General features: G+C 34.3%; 4 protein-coding genes across 10 annotated transcripts; 3 read left to right on the top strand and 1 right to left on the bottom strand.

Moving 5' to 3' along the window:
- Window positions 1-3,412: 3,412 nt before the first annotated feature.
- On the bottom strand, window positions 3,413-5,792 carry LOC123308531 (zinc finger Y-chromosomal protein 1-like). Of its 3 annotated transcripts, none has more exons than XM_044891235.1 (2): window positions 5,624-5,792; window positions 3,413-5,535 (listed from the first exon to the last, which is right to left on the bottom strand). In XM_044891235.1, the coding sequence occupies exons 1-2, from the start codon at window positions 5,692-5,694 to the stop codon at window positions 4,128-4,130; spliced, it is 1,479 nt and encodes a 492-aa protein (XP_044747170.1). In that variant the 5' UTR covers window positions 5,695-5,792; the 3' UTR covers window positions 3,413-4,127. The 3 variants fall into 3 exon arrangements, with proteins under 3 accessions (XP_044747170.1, XP_044747172.1, XP_044747171.1); XM_044891237.1 differs by having other exon boundaries at window positions 3,413-5,492; window positions 5,624-5,764; XM_044891236.1 differs by having other exon boundaries at window positions 3,413-5,530; window positions 5,624-5,758.
- A 3,514-nt stretch (window positions 5,793-9,306) lies between these two features.
- On the top strand, window positions 9,307-13,885 carry LOC123308525 (zinc finger protein 64-like). Its single transcript, XM_044891227.1, has 4 exons — window positions 9,307-9,450; window positions 9,645-9,931; window positions 10,077-10,149; window positions 12,182-13,885. Exons 1-4 carry the CDS (start codon window positions 9,392-9,394, stop codon window positions 13,449-13,451), a joined length of 1,689 nt encoding a protein of 562 aa, XP_044747162.1. The 5' UTR covers window positions 9,307-9,391; the 3' UTR covers window positions 13,452-13,885.
- A 3,532-nt stretch (window positions 13,886-17,417) lies between these two features.
- LOC123308697 lies at window positions 17,418-18,366 on the top strand. Its single transcript, XM_044891466.1, has 3 exons — window positions 17,418-17,520; window positions 17,753-17,829; window positions 17,899-18,366. The coding sequence occupies exons 1-3, from the start codon at window positions 17,499-17,501 to the stop codon at window positions 18,364-18,366; spliced, it is 567 nt and encodes a 188-aa protein (XP_044747401.1). The 5' UTR covers window positions 17,418-17,498.
- A 1,819-nt stretch (window positions 18,367-20,185) lies between these two features.
- On the top strand, window positions 20,186-21,806 carry LOC123308547. 5 transcript variants are annotated; one of them, XM_044891260.1, is made up of 6 exons: window positions 20,186-20,542; window positions 20,601-20,959; window positions 21,039-21,140; window positions 21,190-21,434; window positions 21,503-21,574; window positions 21,628-21,806. In XM_044891260.1, exons 1-6 carry the CDS (start codon window positions 20,529-20,531, stop codon window positions 21,739-21,741), a joined length of 906 nt encoding a protein of 301 aa, XP_044747195.1. In that variant the 5' UTR covers window positions 20,186-20,528; the 3' UTR covers window positions 21,742-21,806. The 5 variants fall into 5 exon arrangements, with proteins under 5 accessions (XP_044747195.1, XP_044747198.1, XP_044747199.1 ...); XM_044891263.1 differs by having other exon boundaries at window positions 21,618-21,806; XM_044891264.1 differs by having other exon boundaries at window positions 20,187-20,542; window positions 21,515-21,574; window positions 21,618-21,806.
- Window positions 21,807-21,844: the final 38 nt, after the last annotated feature.

The raw sequence follows: 21,844 nt of genomic DNA, 5'->3' as shown, positions 1-21,844 counted from the left end.
TGCTCGGCTGACGTAATAGGTGTCTCTGGGAAGATCATCTCTGACCAACCTAGCACCTCTTCGGACAATGATGTAGCGGTAACAATAGAAGAATATCTCTATGCCGATGATACGAATATTCTGGTGTCCTCTAGAACTGTTGAGGGTACTGTAACGTGCGTTTCTCGGAGAAGCTCTCGAGCGCCAGCTATTCTTTTCAATAGGAAGAATAGCAAACCTACCAGAGTAGCTGCTAGCCGGAGACAGAGCTCGATGTTGTCTAGGGCGGTAGCGACAACGAAGAAGTCAAAATCGAATTATGTAAAAGTTTATTCACACCTTCGGAAACTAATTATATGTACAAGGGAGATATGTGTGATATAAAATATGAGTGATTCTATCAGTGAAAATACATTCGGGAAATCTTATCCGGTCACGAGCACTTTATGAAATTTATACCGGGTGTAGTGAAAAAATTAACGGTTCAATAAAAATGCGCCAACCAGAACTGACGAATGCTAAGGACTTGCTATACGGTATCGGTATGTAGTTGTATTTCTCCGGAAATGAAACACAATAAGGGCGGATCTGTTCGAGACTTTTATTCGCTGCCCCAAGGGTTATAGCACGCCATGACTGACAGCGAAGAAAATGTCTATTTTTAACGCAACTACGGGATTTCACTGACTACGTGCGGTATCTCTTATTCTCTGCCCCAAGGGTTATAGCACGCCATGACTGACAGAAAAGAAGAGATTTCGGATTTAACACTTATGACGCGGAACGCGGACAGGGGGGTTGACGGAACTTTCCCTTCAGTACCCCAAGGGCTAGGGCGGATCTGTTCGAGACTTTTATTCGCTGCCCCAAGGGTTATAGCACGCCATGACTGACAGCGAAGAAAATGTCTATTTCGCGCAACAGGGTAAAGAACGATAAAATACAACAGAAAACGATACAGTACAGCAGTGTCAAAGTTAAGGAAGTAACGGCGTAGGTCTAACAAAGAAACTGAACGGTACAGACGGGGACCTACCTCCTTTGTTTCAAGCACTCGAAACTCAAAGGATTTAAAAGAAAAAACTAAAAAATTAACTCTAAGCACTGATGCAAATAACACAAAATGATTATCTTTAACGGCGAAAGAAATACGGAAAATCAACTGAATTTATAACAGAAGTTAGAAACCACGTTAGAAAGCGAAAAATCGAAAATACTGTAACCAGTCCGGCCCTTGCGGTCGGACCTTTCGAGAACCAGGGCGGTCGCTTCCTTCTAGAAGAAGCGCGAAAGGAGGTTCGCGAAGGTACCTGAATGTTTCCGGCGCCTATATAAGCCCAGCGGAGGAGCAGGTAGGCAAGTACAAGTACAGTTACAATACAAGCGACTAGTGGAAATAAATAAGAGTGGAAATAAATAGTAGTGTAATAGTTAGTTTGTGAGTTATAAGTGTATTAAGTGTAAATAAATAATTTTAATAAGTTGGACGTTTTAATTTAGCGAAGAAAACGTTACAATACTCAAGCGAAAGGAAAGCACTGAAGTAAAATTCAAAAGTCAGCCGAAGAACTGAAGTAACAGTCGAAAAGTCGAAAAGTGCCCGTCGCGGGGGGGAAAATTTGCTTTTATAGGCATATCCCCTCTCACGGTAAAAATCTGAAAATTCCAGAATGCGACAAGAATGAAAAACGTCGTCAGCTCCGGTTTATCGCATATCAACAGATGAAAAACGTCGAAATCTTCAGCGGCATGTAAGAAAAACAACGTGAAATACAGATAAGCGGTTTTTTACATTTACTCTGCCGTACGGAATATTCGAGAATTAAAATATTTTCAAAGACGGAAATTTAAAACGAAAGAAATGCACTAAGATGAACTCCAATTTTCCTCAGAAAACTGGGGTTCATCACAGTACATCATTTCATTTAACTGAAGCAATGTCATTGATTGAGGGCTGGCGCAGAGAAAATCGCCTTGTTCTCAATAGTGAGAAAACTAATGTAGTAATGTTTTCTAGTAATCGATCTAACTTGACTTGCCCTGAGATTATTGGTTTCAATAATGGTGTGGTACAGGTTGGCTCGAGTACGAAACTTTTGGGTGTTCACATCGATAGTTATTTAAGTTGGTCAGTTCAGTGTGAATCACTAACAAGCAGATTAAACTCAACAATATATATGTTGAGAGTTTTACGAAACCAAATTGACAGTATCACTCTTAAGGTTGTTTATTTCGCAAATTTCCAGTCAGTTATGTCTTACGGATTAATTTTTTGAGGGGGAAGCTCCTCAGCAGAACAAGTCTTCGTCACGCAGAAACTTGCTATAAGAACTATTTTCAATATGAAATTTAGAGAATCATGTAGAGGTACATTTAAGAGGAATCGAATTTTGACGCTGCCAGGTCTATATGTTTATAGAGTTTTACTCTTTCTTCATAAGAACAGACATTATTTCCAGGATTGAAAAAATGTGAATTCTACAAGGAGAATGCATGAATATTTTTTTCCTAGACACAAACTTTCTCTAACTGAGCGAAATGTATTTTATATGTGTATGAAGATATTTAATTATTTACCCCGTATGATAAGGAATATTGGTGTTTATGACAATTTCAGAAAACGAATATTTTCATTGATAGTTGAGTGTGAGCCTTATACGATACTTGAGTTTAAGGATTTCTGTAATAGATTATAGTTTCCGGGGCTTTGGGTTGAACTTGACTTGTTTCAATTTGTTAATTTTAGCAATTATGGAAATAAAATCATATTATTATTATTATTATTATTTCAAATGGAACACCCTGTATATTGTTTCATTTTCGCATATATCTTTAAATTCCCCATTCATTTTATGTACATTTCCCTATAGCCATCTTGAGCCGTTTTCGAGTTATTTATCGTTTTTTTTTTTGAAAAAAAATCACAAATGGAAGCTTTTATAGAAGACTGAGGATTTCATAAAAGCGCAACGCACAAATCTGGTTTTTGAGGTACCGAACAGATATTCTACGTCGTTATGCAGAGAACATTACTTTTTGATATACAGGAAGATCAAATGAGTGTCTCAAAGTTGTAACTTTCTTGACTTCAATGCTCCTGTCTCATTCTCTCTGCTCTCCATACTAACGTGCTCAAATTTGATCAAATCATCCTCGAAACTTATAGCTATAGTTATTGGATTCAAAGATATTAATAATGTAATATCTTTGATTGGATTATGTTGAAGATGAATCTGTTAATGGGGAGGGGGGGCATTTTTATCTCTTGCAGCTTTAAGTATCAAGGATAGAACTAAAAGTTCTAATTGTCTACAAAAGTTACATTACTTACTTCTTACAGTGAGTTGCTGCCATCTTAGGGATTGTTTTCAATATTGATTCCAAGGTAAATGGTGACGTTGTGATATAAAAAAACAACATAAGAAAACAATTGTTGATATGGAGAACTTTTATTAAACTGATATATACAATGTGATAAATGATGTGTACAAAAATATAGTACATGGTTTTTATTTTATAAATTCGCATTTTTTTAGAAGGACATATCTCTATGTCTACATTAGAAAATTAACCCAATGATTGGGCTTATGATTTTCATATATTTTTGTTGAACATTTCAGATTGATATTTTGATCAGACCCTATGTCAACAGAATTCTTTCAACTTCAACTTTATCTAACTAAAATCCCTTTAATTTCAAAGCTTCCTTTAACCCTACTTAAAATGACACTAAAGAAAGCTTAAAGTTTTTTTTACAAAAAAATTCTTTATAACTAATGTCACCAGTAAAATCTAGTATTATTTCGACAGTATGGCAACGATGATTTACTTCTGACGTATAATATCGTACTTAAGATGGACCAAGGTTTTTTTTTTTCAATTGTAACAAACTTACATAGGTGACACTTGTGTTCCTAAATATTCAAATCAACATATTTTACTTGTTTTTTTTAACCTGTTTCATATTCTAATCAAATGAATAGACTTAATGTGAGCCTGAAGTTTGCTTTTTCCACTTGTGACATGAACTTCGAGGTGTTTAATTATAGTCGCAGCATAATCACATAAGTTACAGTTGTGTTTCCTGATATTTTAATGAATGAGTCGATATGCTTTTTATGGCATTATTTTTTTTACTTGTAACAAAATCACCTAGTGACTCTTGCTGTTTTCGAATGAACAGATTTGATATGCTTGCCAAGGTCTGTTTTTAAATTTGTACCATATTCACATAAGCGACACTTGTGTTTCCAGACATTCAAATGAACAGAGTCGATATGTTTTTTCAGTTCACTTTGTCTGATTGCAACATGATCGCATAAGTGACACTCAAGTTCCTTGATATTTGAATGAACAGTTTTCATATGAATTATTAAGTTGTGTTTTCGTATCGTACTGTGTTCACATAAAGAACACTTATGATCCTTGATATTAAGATGAAAAGATTTCACATGAAACTTTAGTTGTTGTTTCTCGGACGCAGCATAATCACACAATCCACACTTGTAGTTCTTGATTTTCAAATGAACAGAGTCGACATGCCTCTGAAGCTTATCTTTTGTTCTCGAAGAATAATCGCATTGCAGGCAATCAAAACATTTGGGTTTCACAACTTTCAGATGAATAGAACTTACATGCCTATCGAGATGACTTTTGTTATTTGTCTCATAAGTACACAATTCACACTTGTATTTCTTGATTTTTAAATGAATAGAGTCGATATGTCTTTGTAGAACATCTTTTCTACTTGTAACAAACTCACATAGGTGACATTTGTGTTCACCAGTTTTCAGATGAACAGATGTTATGTGTATTTTAAGGTTAGAATTTAGATTTGTAGTGTAATCGCACAAATGACACTTTTCTTTGACTTTCAAATGATCAGATTTTAGATGAATGTTGAGGCTATCTTTTCGATTAGCAGTATATTCACATAAGTGACACTTGAATTTGATATTCAAATGAACAGAATTAATATGATTTTGAAGGTTTCGCTTTTTATATGTTACATAGTCACATAAATGACACTGCTGATCCTTAATTTTCAGATGAATAGATTTCACGTGATTTTCAAGGCAATATTTACTAGATGCAACATACTCACATAAGTGACATTCGTTTTTCTTGATAGTCGAATGAACTGTTTCCGCATGAGTTTGGAGGAGACTTTTTCGACTTGCTGTGTATTCACAAAACGGGCACTTGTGTTTCTTGACGGATTTCTTACGTATTTTCTTTAGATCTTTCTGACCAGAGTCGTTATCACACCGTGTGCTTTTTCTAATATTTTTTTTTTTACTTGAGACTACGTGACTTTCATGAGCTATAGCCTGTTCCAGAAGTGCAGAATTAGAATTATTCATCAGTGGATCTGATTCTTGAGGCACTTCCTTGATAGGAGGGACAGATGATATATGACTTCCTTCGATTTTGGTAAATAAGTTGTTTGAGGTACTTTTCTCATTCTTGATTATATATTCTTCTCTTTCATGAAATCCGTCATCATCTAGAAACTGTTCAACTTCTATAATTCCTGATTTTTTCTCGAACTCTACACTGAAAGGAATTCGATTTTTTTAGAAATAGGTGAACAAAATTGTAAAAAACGAAAGGTAATGGAAACATCATAAATATAGATACTCACTCATCATGAGCAACAGGAAATAGTAGCTCTTCTTCAAAATGAATAATTTGTTCGCCCATGGCCACTACCATTTACTTCTTCTCCATAAAAAAAAAAATACTTAATAACAAACCTTAAAAAGTGGCAATCTTTGCTTGCTTGATAGAGCCGTAGATAACAGATTACAGAGTAGAATGGCCGTAGATAGAGCAGAGAGCAAAGAGGAACTTCCTCTTTGATATTAGTGTTCTGTGGCAGAGACTATGGTCAAAGAGTATCAACTCTTACTCTTACTCTTTGCTATGGTCTATGGTGAATTTTTTACAGATTTACAGATTCTCTGTAATCTGTGGTAATTGACATAGAGTCTCTGAAAATTGTGTTTGGTGTATGGAGAAGGAGAATCAGAGACAAGAGACTCTTTCCCTTTCTCTATGAAGAGAACATTGAACTTTAGTTCAATGGAGGAGAATGATCGCCGTACTAAAAATGTGTTCCCGAAAACGGGGAACGTAGGCTAGGGGTCGCTGCGATCGCTACGTTTATTGGTGGGGATTTTAGCGTAACTTTTAAATGAATAGACTTCATTTTATTTTAGGTTATGTGTCGTCGTGGTTTTTCTGGTGATATTTCAAATATCTTTCTTCAAATCTATATTAAATATGAGTTCCCTGAAATATATGCAATAAAATACAAGTCATATTATAAAGGGGATGTCATGTCAGGGTCATGTTATCAGCTTTATTCATTCATAATAAATGACGAAATCAATGAAATTCAAAAGAAATCACTGATCAAAAAATTTCAACTACGTTTGTTTATCATTGTTTATTGAAAACAGGTATGTTAGTTGATTATGTTAGTTGGGGAGTAGAACATATCAAGACAACAAAAGGTAGCAATCTCAGATTTATCACTTATTAGAGAAGACATTACATGTCCCACATGTACAAACTTCTCACCAAAATTATAACTAATAGGCTGACCAACAAGTTTGACGAATACCAACCTGTGGAACAAGCAGGATTTCGCCGTGGGTTTAGTACTATCGACCACCTACAGACCGTAAGAACATTAATAGAAAAGTCAACTGAATACAATGTACCCCTATACATGGCGTTTATTGATTTCCATAAGGCGTTCGATTCTATAGAGACATGGTCGTTCACACCAGCATGTATGATGCAAGAATAGACTCCCGATACACAAACTTATTGGAGAATACACATCCCTCTTAAACCTGTTAAGAGGGCTGTGGAGAATATATATAAAGATGCCACATTTCATGTCAAAATAAACCAGGACTTGAGGACGGCTAAGATCAGGATAGGTAGAGGAGTACGTCAGGATGACACTATATCGCCAAAACTGTTCACCTTGGCCCTGGAAAATGTCTTCAAGTTATTACAGTGGAAAACTAAGGGTATAAATGTGGACGGTTCCTACTTAAACCATCTCCGCTTTGCCGATGACATCGTCTTAATAAGTGGCAACCTGCAGGAGTTGAGCGTTATGTCAAAGAGTATCAACAAGAGTATTCACTCTATCATTTTGGCCGGTTGCGTTTTAATGCCCTTGAATGTTCCTTGGTTTAGTGGAGGGACGAAAACGAATGCAGATGTTCGTTCTGTTCGCAAGTCCCAATCTGATTGGTCGCTCAGATTCTCGTTTGACTGTAGTGAATCTGAGCGCAGTATTGCTGGCGCGTAGCGTCTCCCCACTTCAAGGTTGAAATTCCATGCATTCGATCTTCCCTTGTAAATCGGCGAAGTGAAACCTCTTGTTGTTACTCTTTGGTTATGTTAAACAGTTAAACGAACTTAACGATGCCCTGAGAAAAGTCGGCTCAAAAATGAACATCCCAAAAACCAAAATCATCGGCAATACCACAGAACACATATACATTGACGGCACAATACTTGAAAATGTGGAAGAATATATTTATCTAGGACACTCAATACGAATTGGCAAGGAGAATCAAACAACGGAGTTGAAGAGGAGAATACGGCTGACTTGGATGGCTTTCGGAAAAATGAGCTGTATATTTAGAAATAATGACATCCCTATCAACCTCAAGAGAAAGGTTTTTGACACCTGCATATTACCAGTGGCTACATATGGCTTGGAAACGATGGCAATAACCAAGAAGAGTGCGAACCAGCTGAGAGTGATGCAGAGAGCGATGGAAAGAGCTATTCTTAATATAAGCCTCAGAGACAGAAAAAGAAATTAAGAAATCCGACAAAAAACCAAAGTCGTAGATGTCATCGCTCGGATAGCAGAATTGAAGTGGCAGTGGGCGGGACACGTGGCCCGACTGGACAAATCGAGATGTTCATACAAAATAACACAACATGGCGACCGAGGACAACAAAACGTAGTGTAGGGAGACCACAGAAGAGATGGCTCGATGATGTGAAAGAACATGCGGGAAATAGGTGGTTTCAGATTGCTCAAGACAGAATAGTGTGGAGGAACTTGAAAGAGGCCTACGTCCAGGAGTGGACAAAGGAGGGCTGACGAAGAGAGAGAGAGAAGATTTTGTTTCCAATACTCAGCCGAAAACTGTTATAGATCATATAATATTATGTTATGCCAACAAAATTCTTCAAGAATATCCACATCTGAACCATGCAGTTTTATTGGTTAGATATTCAGAAGAGCCCACTTCTAACGAGGGATGACAATTTCGATTTCCTTTATAATGAATACATAATCTTTTTTGATATCTACATAGCAAAGGTGCTCTTGACACACAATTTGATTTCGAGTCGATTCTTGAGGTAAGTTTTTTCCAATTTTTTCTCAAAAATGCACTCTGAAATTTTATCTCTTCTCCTCTTCTTTCTTATGCCAAAACACTCTTACACTAGAGCACTCTTCAACATTTCACCATGGTCATATGTTGTTTTCTTATCAAAAATCGATAAAAATATTATTCTAATCATCTGTCACCAGGAAGAAGGTTCACTCAGTCAACTACAACTATATAGGCTGTGGTCCGTATATACACTTTGGTTACTTCTGGTTAGTAAGTGGGCGGTCCGTATATGTCGAATTCCTGACAATTTGGTTCAATATCAGTCACCAGAGTAACCGCTCTGGTAACTTTCGGTTACCAAATGTGTATATACGGACCATACGCATAGTTAAAATCAAAATTTCGTCATCCCGTGATCGCCAGCAACACAAAAAATCTATGGTCTCAAAGCAGCGATCGTTCTCCTCTCTACTCTCTTGGGCTGTGGTCCGTATATACACTTATACACCAAAGATTATAGAGTTCTCTATAATCTTTGCTTATACACATTTGGTTACTTCTGGTTAGTAAGTGGGCGGTCCGTATATGTCGAATTCCTGACAATTTGGTTCAATATCAGTCACCAGAGTAACCGCTCTGGTAACTTTCGGTTAGCAAATGTGTATATACGGACCATACGATTTCTAACCAGAAGAAACCAAAGTGTACATGTGGACCGTAGATAGAGGATGTGGACTACGATGTGGACCACAGCCTTAACCTAACTCTTCGACAGTAATGTAATCTTCAAAGATTATAATCTTTGGTAATCTTATTATTTGTTTCTGTGCTCCATATTCTGTGCATTGAACTAAAACTTTCTTTAGTTCAATGGTTCTGTGATGTAATCTGTGCATTGAACTCTATGGAGTTCAATGAGTTCAATGAATCTGTGTCTGTGAATCGAAGTCATAGACATCAGGTTGTCTCTGATATAGGTTATCTTTTCTGCGTTGTGCGTTTTGATTTGAAAAAAAAAAAAATAAAAAATGGATATTGGAGAACGCTGTATTAAAATTGAAGGACTGGTAGATATTACCTGTGTTGAGTGAGTATATATTTTCATACTTATATTCATGACGCTTTATTACCTTTCTGTGTACTCTAACAAAAGTTGTTTAGAGTTTACTGTTACCTTATTATTGTGGGCTTAATAATATTTACCAATTATTATCTACTACTTTGGTTCAATCAACTATTACTCTTCGCTTCAATCGACTCAAGAAGTCCAATTTTTTTCAGAGTAAAGTTAAAAGACCAGTCAGGAATCCTGGACATGTTTGAACAATTTGTAGATGAAGAAGGAGTTCACGATAGAGAGGAATACATACTTAAAAATGAAGAAAGATACTCGAATTCCTTAGTTGAACAAATCGATGCAAATCAATCGCCCATGAGTAAAAAAATAGACCTTGATGTACTCAGAAAATCGATTCATTCGAAAATTAAGCAACACAAGTGTCAGTGTAGAAAAATGCCCCTTCAGAAGCAAGTTGACAGTGTTCATTCGAATATCAAGAAAAGCAAAGGTAATTATGCAGATCTAAAAGAACTGTGCTAGGTAATGAAGAATGTAAGTACATACATAATTTTGTCCTTATAAACATATAAGGCTAAGGAATCCAAAACTGAAAAGAGTGTTTACTGATTTTATATTTCATTCTTTGAATCCAGATCCGGACCTACCAAAAATTGACATGGGTAAACGTCAGTTTAGTATTGAAGAAGCTCATATTGGCTATGATGAGTGAGTATTTATATTTATATAACATGGTGTTTCCATTATGCTGGATTTATCAACTCAACTAAATTAGTTTATTTTTATGTTTAAAAAAGCATCTAAGAGGGAAACAGCTTTAGTACTTCTATTCCATTAATTCCAAATACAATTCATAAGAAATCGATAGATAACAATCTGTCATGGAGATACTATTTGGCAGGTAAATTTGTTACCTATAGCTGATCTTTGTGTTTCATTCCCTCGAAAAAATGTGCTATAAAATCCTTTACAATAAAAATAAAACTTAAATTATGGGGAAAAGGTATGTCATTGGTAATTTTCAATTGTGAATACCAAGTCAGATGGCCCCCAAGCACTGACCACTAAACTTATTACATATTTTGGATTCTTTTTGCCTGTTAATATCATCGTTGAGTATTAACCCCCCCTCCAGGGGGTTGAATGATTGATGATATTATACAGTGTGGAACCACATATGGAATAAAATTATTTGTGTCCTTAAGTTAAGAAATTATTAAAATAAAACTGTAAGAATCATTTTTTCAATTCGCCAATTGATATTGCATGGCACCATCCAGGTTGCCGAGACTGTTTATTTTTTTCTTGATAGTGACAATAATTTTTCCCTCTTGTCGAAATTTAAGATAATATTCATGTCGTAACGAAGTGAATTTTGAATCTTTATGAATTCAATCAATTATTGAATGTTAATTCTAGTTTTCATTTGATCGAAAACATCAGTTTTCTGAAGCGTAACTCAAGGATGGGTCTTTAAAAATTATTTATTTTCAAAAGTCAATTATAATTAGCAAGAATAAACAATATAGGAAGTGAATTTTGAACGTTTAAATCTCCCCAGTCGATTTAGTCTTATTGTGCTATATGAAGAGCAAAGTTTATAACTAAGAAGTGAATATCTGAGAGACTATCTACTTAAAATTCAAACTGTATATGATGAAATTAGGAGTGGGCCTATGATGATACTGAAAGCAATAAATAATACTTATAAAAGAGATGAAAAATGTATTCAGATGGAAGGCCTTAATTTTGAACAAACAATGAGAGCAGCTTAGTTTTTTTTCATTTCACCTATTTCTTATCCATGACTTCATAGTTTATTCTTGGCTGTTGCTAATTAAATGACTTAAAAATAAATCATTGTTAAAGATTCTTCCTTGAGTTATGCTTCAGGAAACTGTTGTATTGAATCAAATGAAAACTGAAATTGGGATTCAATAATGTATAATATTCAATTGATCAAATTCATAAAGATTTAATATTCACTTCATTGTGAGAAGAATATGATCTTGCACATCGACACGAGAGAAAAATTATTGTCACTATCAAGAAAAAAAAAAAGTCCTCTACAACCTGGATGGTGCCATGCAATATTATTTGCCGAATTGAATAAATGAATCTTGCAGTTTACGCAGATATCGAGGAAATCATTAAATTTTTTGTACAGGGGGATTTCACGAACTTTTCAAAACTGTCCAAATTAATGTGATACGGTCCTGCAAATCGAATGATATTTGATCGCAGTTTTCTGGAACCTCATGGATGCCATCTTCATTCCAAATTTCGTTCAGAAGATAGAGTGATTTTAATTCGCATTCAAATTTGAGAAACACCCTGTAAATCAGAATTTAGAACTCCTAGATACTACATATGGGGGTTTTTCGTGACCCTCAACGTGTTCTCTATCTCATATTGAAATGTTTCCCATCTTATCCAGGTCACCCTGTATATAGTTTGTTGGATTAGGAAATAAACGTTCATTATCAAGTGAGTATTATCAATGTCAATCCTCGAGTCCCTAAGTTTTAACCAACCCAGAAGTATTTTAGATTAAATTGAGATACAAACCCAACACTGATATATATGGAACTTTATAAACTTCAATGACATTGCTGTATTTATCTTTTTTGATTCGTTGTTTAGTTTATATATCCAGCATACCCAACATTCTTCTTTCTTTTTTTCATTTCACTTATTTTATTTGATTGGAAAAATCGCTGAATCACTGAATTTCTTTCAGTGTAGAGTTAAAAGAAAAATTGGGAGATATCGACATTATCGAACAATTCATAGACGAAAAAGGAGTTTATGAAAGAAAAGAATATTTAGTCAAAAATGAAGCAAGTAACACCAGAAGCTCAGTTACAGAGGTCGATGAAAATTTATCATCATCTGCCTCTTCTACCGAAGAAATTCCTCCAGATTTAAATCCACCAAGGAATAACTCTGAAACGACCCACCCGGAGCAGAATAAATGTCACGAAAGTCAGGTGGGCAACTTTGTAAAATCGGCTACTTCGAAAGTTAAAGAACACAAGTGTCATCTATGCGAGTACGTTACAAATATAAAAGGAAACGTGAAAGTCCACGTTAATAATGTTCATTCGAATATCAAGGGTCATAAGTGTCACATGTGTGACTACGCAGCGAAAAGAAGAGACACTCTTAACGAACATATAAGATCCGTTCATTTAAAAATCAAGGATTACAAGTGCCACTTGTGTGACTTCGCCGCGAAAAGAAGAGAGCAACTTAAGATTCATATAAAATCCGTACATTTAGAAATCAGGGATTACAAGTGCCACTTGTGTGACTATGCGGCGAAAAGAAGAGGGCAGCTTGAGATACATATAAAATCCGTACATTTAGAAATCAAGGATTACAAGTGTCATCTATGCGAGTATTTCGCAAGTAGAAAAGGAGACCTGAACGCCCACGTTAATAATGTTCATTCAAATATCAGGAGTTATAAGTGTCACTTGTGTGACTATGCCTCGAAAAGAAAAGAGCATCTTAAGATACATATAAAAGCCGTTCATTTGGAAATCAAGGATTACAAGTGCCAATTGTGTGACTATGCAGCGAAAAGAAGAGATACTCTTGATATACATATAAAATCTGTTCATTTTGAGATCAAGGAGTACAAGTGTCATCTATGCGAGTATTTCACATGTAGAAAAGGAGACCTAAAACTTCATGTAACTAATGTTCATTCGAATATCAAGGGTCATAAGTGTCACTTGTGCGACTACGCCGCGAAAAGAAGAGAGAGACTTAAGATGCATATAAAATCTGTTCATTTAGAAATCAGGGATTACAAGTGTCATTTGTGCGACTATGCAGCGAAAAGAAAAGGGCAACTAAAGATACATATAAAAACCGTTCATTTAGAAATTAAGGATTACAAGTGCCATCTGTGCGAGTATAGTGCGAGTTTGAAACAAAATCTTCGGAAGCATGTCGAGTCTGTTCATTCAAATATCAAGGAACACAAGTGTTACTTATGCTAATATTGTGCTGATGAAAAAAAATAACTTCAAGTACATATCGAGTGACTCGACTGAATACGCTGCTAATGTTGAAAATGGCATTGACAAACATATTAATTCGGTTCATTCAAAAGTCAAGAAACACGAATGTCCGAAGTTTATTTCGAGCCGAGAATTGATAACGAATGCAGTTTGAAATCTGTCCATTTAAAAATCAAGAAACACAAGTGCCATCTGTGTGGTTCTTTTACAAATAGAAAGACAGCCTGAAGCTTAACATTGTTCATTCGAGGTTTTTGTGATGAAAAAACTATACTAACTGACAAAGAAACTGCAACACCCATAAAGAACTGTTTAAATTTATATATTTTCTTTGTGAAACATAGAAAGTATAGCAATCTGTAAATGATTAAAATTTGAAGAAAAAAAACGGTTAACAAATTTTTTTTATTAAATTTATTTATTTATTTTTTTTAAACTTTTTTTGTTTCAAACTAACAATAGTAGTAGTCATTTTTGGCTACTTTCTTTTGTTTTCGAGTTATAAGCAAAAATTGGAAAAATGGGGATATTGAAATAAATTTATATTATTATTATTATTATTAAAAAAATTACAAGAGTTGAGGTTTAAAAAACCTATAAACTCAAAAAAGAAATTTACAAATTGGTACGCAGTCACAATAGGTGAAGAGTAACCTTGAAAAAAGAAAGGACCCAAAGTTATGTTTTTTTAAATGGGAACACTAGATTTTTGTGCAATTTTTTGAAAGCCTATTTTTTTCTGAATTCAAAAATATATAACATCATATGATTTATATCGATATAAATAATATAAAATGGTCGAAAACCCTTTTACCCAATATTTCTATGGTTTCACCTTTTGACGAGCACAGAAGAATAGAGTTTCCTATAACAAAAGCAGTCTCCTTCCGGCAATGTCATTCTTTCTATGCATTTTACCAATTTTCACAAAATTCGAATCTAGATATATTTCATAAATTTTTATAATAATGAAAGGATTAATAAAAGGAGACAGTGGTAATCCTGCGATGCTATATGTTTTTATGCTCATCAAAAGTTGAAACCATAGAAATATTGAGGAAAAAGGTTTTCGAACATTTTCTATTATTTATATTGCTACAAACCATATGATGTTATATATTTTTGAAATCAGAAAAAATAAGCCTTCAAAAAATTACACAAAAATCTAGTGTTCCCATTTAAAAAAACATAACTTTGGGTCATAACTTCGTAATTCGAAATTCTGCTAAGAAGGCGAGCACGCCACTGGATTCTACGTAAAAAAGTGCCTGTATAATGTTTTAATTTCAGAGCTCTATCATCAGTATTAGCGGAGATATAAATTTATTTCGATATCCCTATTTTTCCAGTTTTTGCTTATAACTCGAAAACAAATGAAAGTGGCTAAAAATGACTACTACTATTGTTAGTTTCTCAGAAAAAGAGAACGAAAATGGGGTATCAGATTTTGTCTATCTCCTCTGGTTTAAAAACTGTAGTGCTAAAACATCGAAATTTGCCCACCCTGTACACAAGTGAATAGAACCAAAAACAAAACAATAGGTCTATCTACAATTCAACAAATCTTCTAAACTGTAGGGCTCCAAATTTATAAGATATTTAAATAATTCCTTTTTGAATATTTTTTTCATTATTCAACGTTTTTATTCTAATTGGTAGTGAATTATAAATCTTTATGCATCTATATTCCATGTGTCTCTGAGAAGTTGTCAATATATACCTTGGGTAGATGTAATCTATGGAGGGTAGAGAGAGCATATTTAAAAATCGCTAGTAGTTACGATTCAAATCGCCACTAAACTTTCCATAACCTTTTCGGCACTGACTCAATCTTTATTCAGAATTCATCAGGATGAATCGACTAGCGGAGTTAGAAAGATTAGGTGATAATCACCTAAACACGGCGCTTCATATCTGAGTGCCCCCCCCCCCCCGGGTTTTCACACCAGCAGAGAACACTGGGGGTAGATAGAGAAGAAGAAATGGAGGAAAAATTTACTCCATTCACTTTTATTTTAGCGTTCCGTTGGCCATGAAATATTTTTCTCAACTTTTTGTAACTAGAACGGTGTAAGATTGCACTCATGAAATGTCGTTAATAACGCTGTTGCCACAATTAATACCGATTTCAGGAAGTGCTATTTAGAATTCAGGCTCGCTCATGAAATAGTAGGTAACCCTGATATTCTAATATCTACAATATATCAGACGGTAGCGAACATATTCAATGTAAGAGAATTTATTTAATGTTTCATCTGAATCTAAACGACTTATATTTCAGCTGAATATTTCCACAATCAGAAAGTTTGTGAATGAAGAGGATGACAAAGAATTTCCTTCTATTGGAAGACCCAAAAAAGTGGTGGCATTTGAGAATTTTATGTTTGGGTGAATTAATGCGAAAAGTTTACTACAGGATTTTCGATGAATGTCATCGTAGAATAAGTTCCTGGAGAAAATTGATTTTTCTCTTTTTAATTTAACTTGTCCTATACATTGTAAATGTCTTAAGGGATCAATAAATATATAATTATTATTATTATTTTAATATCAAAGAATAAAAAATAAACAGCCATAAACACGAGCCAGTTGTCCTGTTTATTATTAATTCATGTGAAATTTTTGTTAAAAGGTGAAGTTACTGTTGCCTTGAAACTTCCTTTAATTCCTTTTACTTTTATTAATGCAAGATGATTTTTTGTTGAAGAATTCAACATTCTTGTAATTATCCGTTAATTCCTTCTAGAGATACCCATTCCTTACCACTGCATTATATGCATTTCATCTTCGGATTGATTTTTTTGAAATCTACAACTGATGTGACGTCTTCAACCTTTGGCCAAAAAAGATAACCAAAATTGACTCTCCTCAAGCTACCGCATATTATGTGTCCATAATTAAATTTTCTTCCATAGCAAAATTAAATATATTTAAAAACTGATCTCTTGTATTTTCCATGCAAAAAACTAGATTTGGTATACCTTCAATCGGTTTGTATAAACTTCAATTAAGTTTGTCACATATTTTGGACTTCATATTTTCCGAAGTGATTAGACATTGTGATAAAATACGTAATTACTGAGACTTTCACGTAGAACGGACAACATAGTTACTCGCTGGTACGTTGCCAGATCGTACGATTATTCAGGTAATTGAAGGAAGGGTAAAACTATATGCTCCTCCTCAGATTTTAAGGATTATTTTTTTAAGGATGGAACTCTTCATAAGGAATTGAATGGTATTAGTATATTATTGTTCTGTGGGTGTTAGTCTCTACGGAAACTCGTAGTTCGCCATGATTTTTTGAAATTTTTGTAAAGTGCGTTATCTCGAATTCGACATTGTGCTATTGTCAGATTTTTTTCCCGATTTATTCCTGGATGCATAACAAGATACGAAATTCATTCGTACAAATATTAATCTCAGCAAATTTTAAATTTGAGATAAACGATTTTTCGAACATTTCATAAAAATACGAGCTATAACATAATGAATCATGAAATATTATATTTCCACCTCTCGGTCCTTCAAACCTACATTTAAATCGACAAAAATGATATTTTCATTGTTTTTTCAATCTCCTGACCCAACATAACCTAACCTCAAAATGATTCAGTTCAATTTTTAGCGAAAATTGATCAATTATTCACATTTCTCCCAATGATTTACCTAAACACCCCCATTTGTTGAGTTCTGTTGAGAAATAAATTCGAATTGATTAAGAATTACAGTGAACAAACATTCAAATGTGCATTTAATGAACATTTCAAAAAATCATAGCTACTGAAATATAAGTTTCCCAAGAATTCCTCTTGAAAAATTCTATCTAAATCTGAGTTGGGCATGAATCGTGTCCTATTATGTTATTTTTGCACAATCTGGCAACAAAAGGCACGAATTACAGTGTTACACTAGCGTCTATTTCCTGTGCTTTACAAATGAACCTTCATTTGTCATTTATCCCTGCTGTGCTGCCATCTGTAGTGGGAAGTGGGAGTTATGATGTGCGCGGTCATATGTTCCTGAATGTCAAAATTCAAATTTAATTAAATTAACGCAAAGCGGATTTTCGTATATAAAGTTCACGTTTTGAAACCCCCCAATCAGCAGAAATGAATAGTCTGTGTTATAAATGCGGCAAGGTGTTTTGCAATTCCAACATATCAATTAAGTTTGACACGCCAGGAATTTTCACAGAGATGAAACTACTGAAATCGCTCCTAACTTGTACAAAAATGCAGCGAAATATAATTATAACTGCCATTGTAGAAAGAACTTTAGTGATAAAAATAATTTCACGAACCATCAGAAGATCCACGGTGAAGATTCATCTTCTGGTAGTGGTAGTTACCAATCGGTAGGTAGGTATTCTTCTATAAAATTTAGTCATAATATACAGTCTATCATATTTTCATCACTATTTCAGAATGAAGTTCATAACCAGTTGCATAGTATTTTACATGAGGTAGATCAACAAGCTTTACGTAGAAAGCTGTTCAATTTCCTAAACCAATGTGATGATCCAGATGTAACAGATTGTATCAATTACTTCAAAGAAAATTGGGCATATGCTTACAGACTCCATGCTGGTATTAATACTGATATGCATCTAGAGAGATTTCATAAGACTCTTAAATATATGTACCTCAAAGGAAAGAAAGTTAAAAGACTAGATAAGGGAATATGTGCAATCGTGCAATTTGTTGACAGACTTATATCCCGTCATAAATCTGCTGTAAAAGTCAAAGAAATAAGAGTTCGTCATGAAACTATGACCAGCTTGGATAAAAATTTATTGATAGAATGTGAAGATGGATGGAAAATACCTTCAAATACATCTGAAGAAAACATTTATTCAAAAAACAGACAGCGATTGCCAAAAATGCCAACTTAAATGTACATTGTGTAACATCTGCATACATGAATATATCTGCTCTTGTATTGATTCACCTAGTTTCTGCTTCAAGGAAAGAAAATCTACTTCGGCATGGAGGACCAAACTTTCAAACTGATGGTGGTTTAACATTGTAGCAATATGATAATGCCATTGAAGATTGAGAATAGTTATTTTATACCACATGTTGCATAGGAAGAAGTCAACTATCAAGGTAATATAAAAAAAATTTCATTATTGGGTTTAGGACATTTAGCACATTACTATCCTCTTCTTCTATTTCTATTTTTTTCACAAAGCTTGTTATGGATATTTATGTATTATGTTTGGGTGCTTGTAGGAAATATTGTCCTTATAATAGCAGGGTGTATATCATCTTTAGATATTCTTTTGAAAGGGAGAAATAGCAACTTTTACAATCAACTTTTACAATAAAGCAGGTATAAATAAATGGCAACAAGAAGCAGATCGTAGAACCTGTTCCAGATCTCGGTGCAAGCAGAGGAAAATTTTATTAGGGTTCTATACATATATCTTCAATGATACAGGAAAAAAAAGATAAAAACTATTTGAGTGCACTTCTCTGTTATTATACTTCAAAGTAGTGGTTAATTTTAATGTATCCCCTGTTTTAGACAGTAGTAGGTGAAGGAGTGTGAAGACACAAAAGAGAAGAATTTAATTCTGAATGAAGTTGATAGGAAAAGAGACTTGAAGAGGTCCGTAGAGAAGGAGAAGGAAGATATCAGGAACGAAATTGCGAGTCATTTGAGGAACAGACATTCTCCTACCAAACTTCAAGTCATTAAAAATAATTTAGCTCCGGTTTCACCTACACTCGCAGCTTTAGATTCTAATAATTCCGTACTTTCTACAAGTAGAATTCCACATTATATGAAAATTGTTCCACAAAGATCACTGTTTTCAACCAGAAATGAAAAATCAAAGAAAAAAAATCATTCTCCTTAATCTGTGTAGAATACAGTACCTGGTTTCAATAAACTATTTAAAATTTTCTTTGACGTATCATTGATCCCAATTCCATAGAATCCCTTTCTGAATTAAGGTTTATTGTCAGTTCATTATACCATCCCCTGGAATAAATACTCACAGAAAGATATTTAATTCACACGCTGGAAAAATTTTGCTAATGATAATAGGTCGTTATTTTAACCTCAGCGGAAGATGGAGCTTTTCTACTCAACTGAGGAACATAACATATATTTATTCTCATAATTATAACATAAGAATGCTATTTTGTAATTCCAAAGTAGTTGCACATCATTCCTCATTAATACTGATATCTCTGAAAGTGTTTATATTTAACCATGATAACGTATATTATATTTAAAATAAAATTTATCCTTTGCCAATCCAATGATGATTGATGAAAGAGAGCCTGAGCCTAATCTTGTTTATCTGCCTATTCCCAGAGACAGAGTTTGTCTCTGCTATTCCTATTATTAAACAACATAAAACTGGAAACGGTTCCAAATATTATTAAACCTTTTAATTTGCCCGCGCTGCGGACCATAGAGATATGATTACAAATATTGGTCGGACACTCTGTGTTCTGGGTTCATTTGTAAGGCACAAGAAATAGACGCTAGTCTCTGTTACCCCACTTGTCATATTAGAGAGTTACTCTGTTTATGTTCTGTAATCTGTGAGAGTTACCCCATCGAGAAAGGTCTCAGAGTAACCCAGAAACTCTATGGAGTTACCTAACATAACTCCAGAGACAAACTGTCTCTACTCTGTAATCTGTGGTCTCTGCTAACTCTTTGGTCTAAACCACAGAACACTAAACTAAACTTGTGTTCTGTGGTCTTAACAGCGAGGTTACCAACGGTTTTTCCGCCTGATATTTTTTTAATCGCTTGCTTGCCTATTGCCTGAACATTTGAGCTCTACCGTGTTTCCACTGAATATTTTGAGAATTTAATTATTGATATTCTGATTTTTTGCTTAATTGCTCAAAGATTTGTGCTCCAAGTTGTTAACGATATTTTTGAGAATTTGGGAGTTTTTTCAAGCAATTTTCATTGCTCTATTTTATAGCTGTTTGTAATTCAGGAGTTTCTTCAAATTGAAGCAATTTTCATTGCTTCAATTTATAATAACTATTTGTATCTAAGCTTTCAGGAAATAGATATTCGAACATGGATGGAGAAAAGTAAGAATCCACTTTTAAAATGTTTTATTGATTCAGTATTTAAACTGTATATTTCCAGCGATAAACTGATTTGTCAAATATGTGGAAAGAAATACTCCAGTAGTTCCGCGAAATATCGTCATTTGAGAGAGGTTCATAATGAGGAACCTCCTGCTAAACAGACGGTGCATATTAAATGCCCCATTTGCCCTCAAGAAGAAAAAGTGGCTCTCGAGTCTCATGACATGTTGATTCACCACTTTCAGCAGATTCATTCTCTGAGTATCAAGACATCATTTTTAACTTTCAAGAATGAAGAAGAATTCGAGAAATGGCGAGCACTTGATAACAGAGATGTGAATTACGTAAAACGAAGAGATCGAAAAATCAGTGATGGACAGGTGGTATATTATGAATGCAATCGTAGTTATTATTCAGGTGTGTACCTATTCTTTATTCATTAAATTCAACAAATCATTAGAAATTAGGTTATATCAGCTACCGGTTTCATTTTTAGGATATACTAGCCAGTGTAAGAAACGCAGGTTGAAAACTGGGGGAAGTATCAAAATCTCTGGTTTCTGCCCTTCTAGAATTCGTGTAAAGATATGTAGTACAGGTAAATATTATAATTTTTGGTAATATTCTCCAAAGTGGAGTGTTATCAGTTATTGAATATGTTCAAGCTGTATATGTTAAATTTGTTGAAACGCATGTTGGTCATGACAATCTATTGCGATCTAAACATTCGACAAAGGACCATCAGGCTAGTAAATTGGCAGCTGGAGTCACTAAAGAAAGGATTTTGGAAGATGCAAGAACTGTAACAAACAATAAGCTAGAAGGAATTAATGTTCTTGAAAGGGCAGAAAAGAGGAGACATGATGACGACTTGGTTGCCACCAATTTGAAAGTAAGTAAGAAAAATATGATTCAAGATGGTGTTAATAAAAATTTTTCAAAAAAAAAGTAAATTTATAGATGTATTTTCAGATTGTCAAAGGTGAATCAAGTCAAATTTCAAATGATCCGATAGATTCAACAGATTTCGATGTAACTCTTTGAGATGATTATTCATGCACATGGTTTCTCATAGTTGATTGTAGGCTGTATTAGAACAAGCTAGAACGCAGCTTGGTTTATTGGATGAGGGTACCCTTCGTAACATGGCAAAAATGATTAGGGACGCTTATAACTTGCAATGTTCTACCAGCAAATAAAAAGTAATCAAGTTGCACAATTGTGGAGTCGAAAGGTTTATCGTCCACGGAGAAATTTCTCAAAGGAAAAGTATGTTTTCTGTAATTTATGAAAGCTTGATAC

The sequence above is a fragment of the Coccinella septempunctata genome, chromosome 2 (genome assembly GCF_907165205.1).
Source record: "Coccinella septempunctata chromosome 2, icCocSept1.1, whole genome shotgun sequence".
Lineage (NCBI taxonomy): Eukaryota > Metazoa > Arthropoda > Insecta > Coleoptera > Coccinellidae > Coccinella > Coccinella septempunctata.
This window is presented reverse-complemented; position numbering and strand designations above follow the sequence as displayed.

Bases quoted from the DNA above. Each gene is read 5' to 3' on its own strand.
- LOC123308531 (XM_044891235.1), bottom strand. From the start codon at position 5,694: ATGGTAGTGGCCATGGGCGAACAAATTATTCATTTTGAAGAAGAGCTA. The intron at 5,536-5,623 runs GTGAGTATCTAT...AATTCCTTTCAG, and splicing joins TTTCCTGTTGCTCATGATGA to TGTAGAGTTCGAGAAAAAAT.
- LOC123308525 (XM_044891227.1), top strand. From the start codon at position 9,392: ATGGATATTGGAGAACGCTGTATTAAAATTGAAGGACTGGTAGATATT. The intron at 9,451-9,644 runs GTGAGTATATAT...AATTTTTTTCAG, and splicing joins GTAGATATTACCTGTGTTGA to AGTAAAGTTAAAAGACCAGT. The intron at 9,932-10,076 runs GTAATTATGCAG...CTTTGAATCCAG, and splicing joins GAATATCAAGAAAAGCAAAG to ATCCGGACCTACCAAAAATT.
- LOC123308697 (XM_044891466.1), top strand. From the start codon at position 17,499: ATGTCAAAATTCAAATTTAATT. The intron at 17,521-17,752 runs AAATTAACGCAA...GAAAGAACTTTA, and splicing joins GTCAAAATTCAAATTTAATT to GTGATAAAAATAATTTCACG. The intron at 17,830-17,898 runs GTAGGTAGGTAT...TCACTATTTCAG, and splicing joins GTAGTGGTAGTTACCAATCG to AATGAAGTTCATAACCAGTT.
- LOC123308547 (XM_044891260.1), top strand. The intron at 20,960-21,038 runs GTGTGTACCTAT...TTTCATTTTTAG, and splicing joins CAATCGTAGTTATTATTCAG to GATATACTAGCCAGTGTAAG. The intron at 21,575-21,627 runs GTAACTCTTTGA...AGTTGATTGTAG, and splicing joins TAGATTCAACAGATTTCGAT to GCTGTATTAGAACAAGCTAG.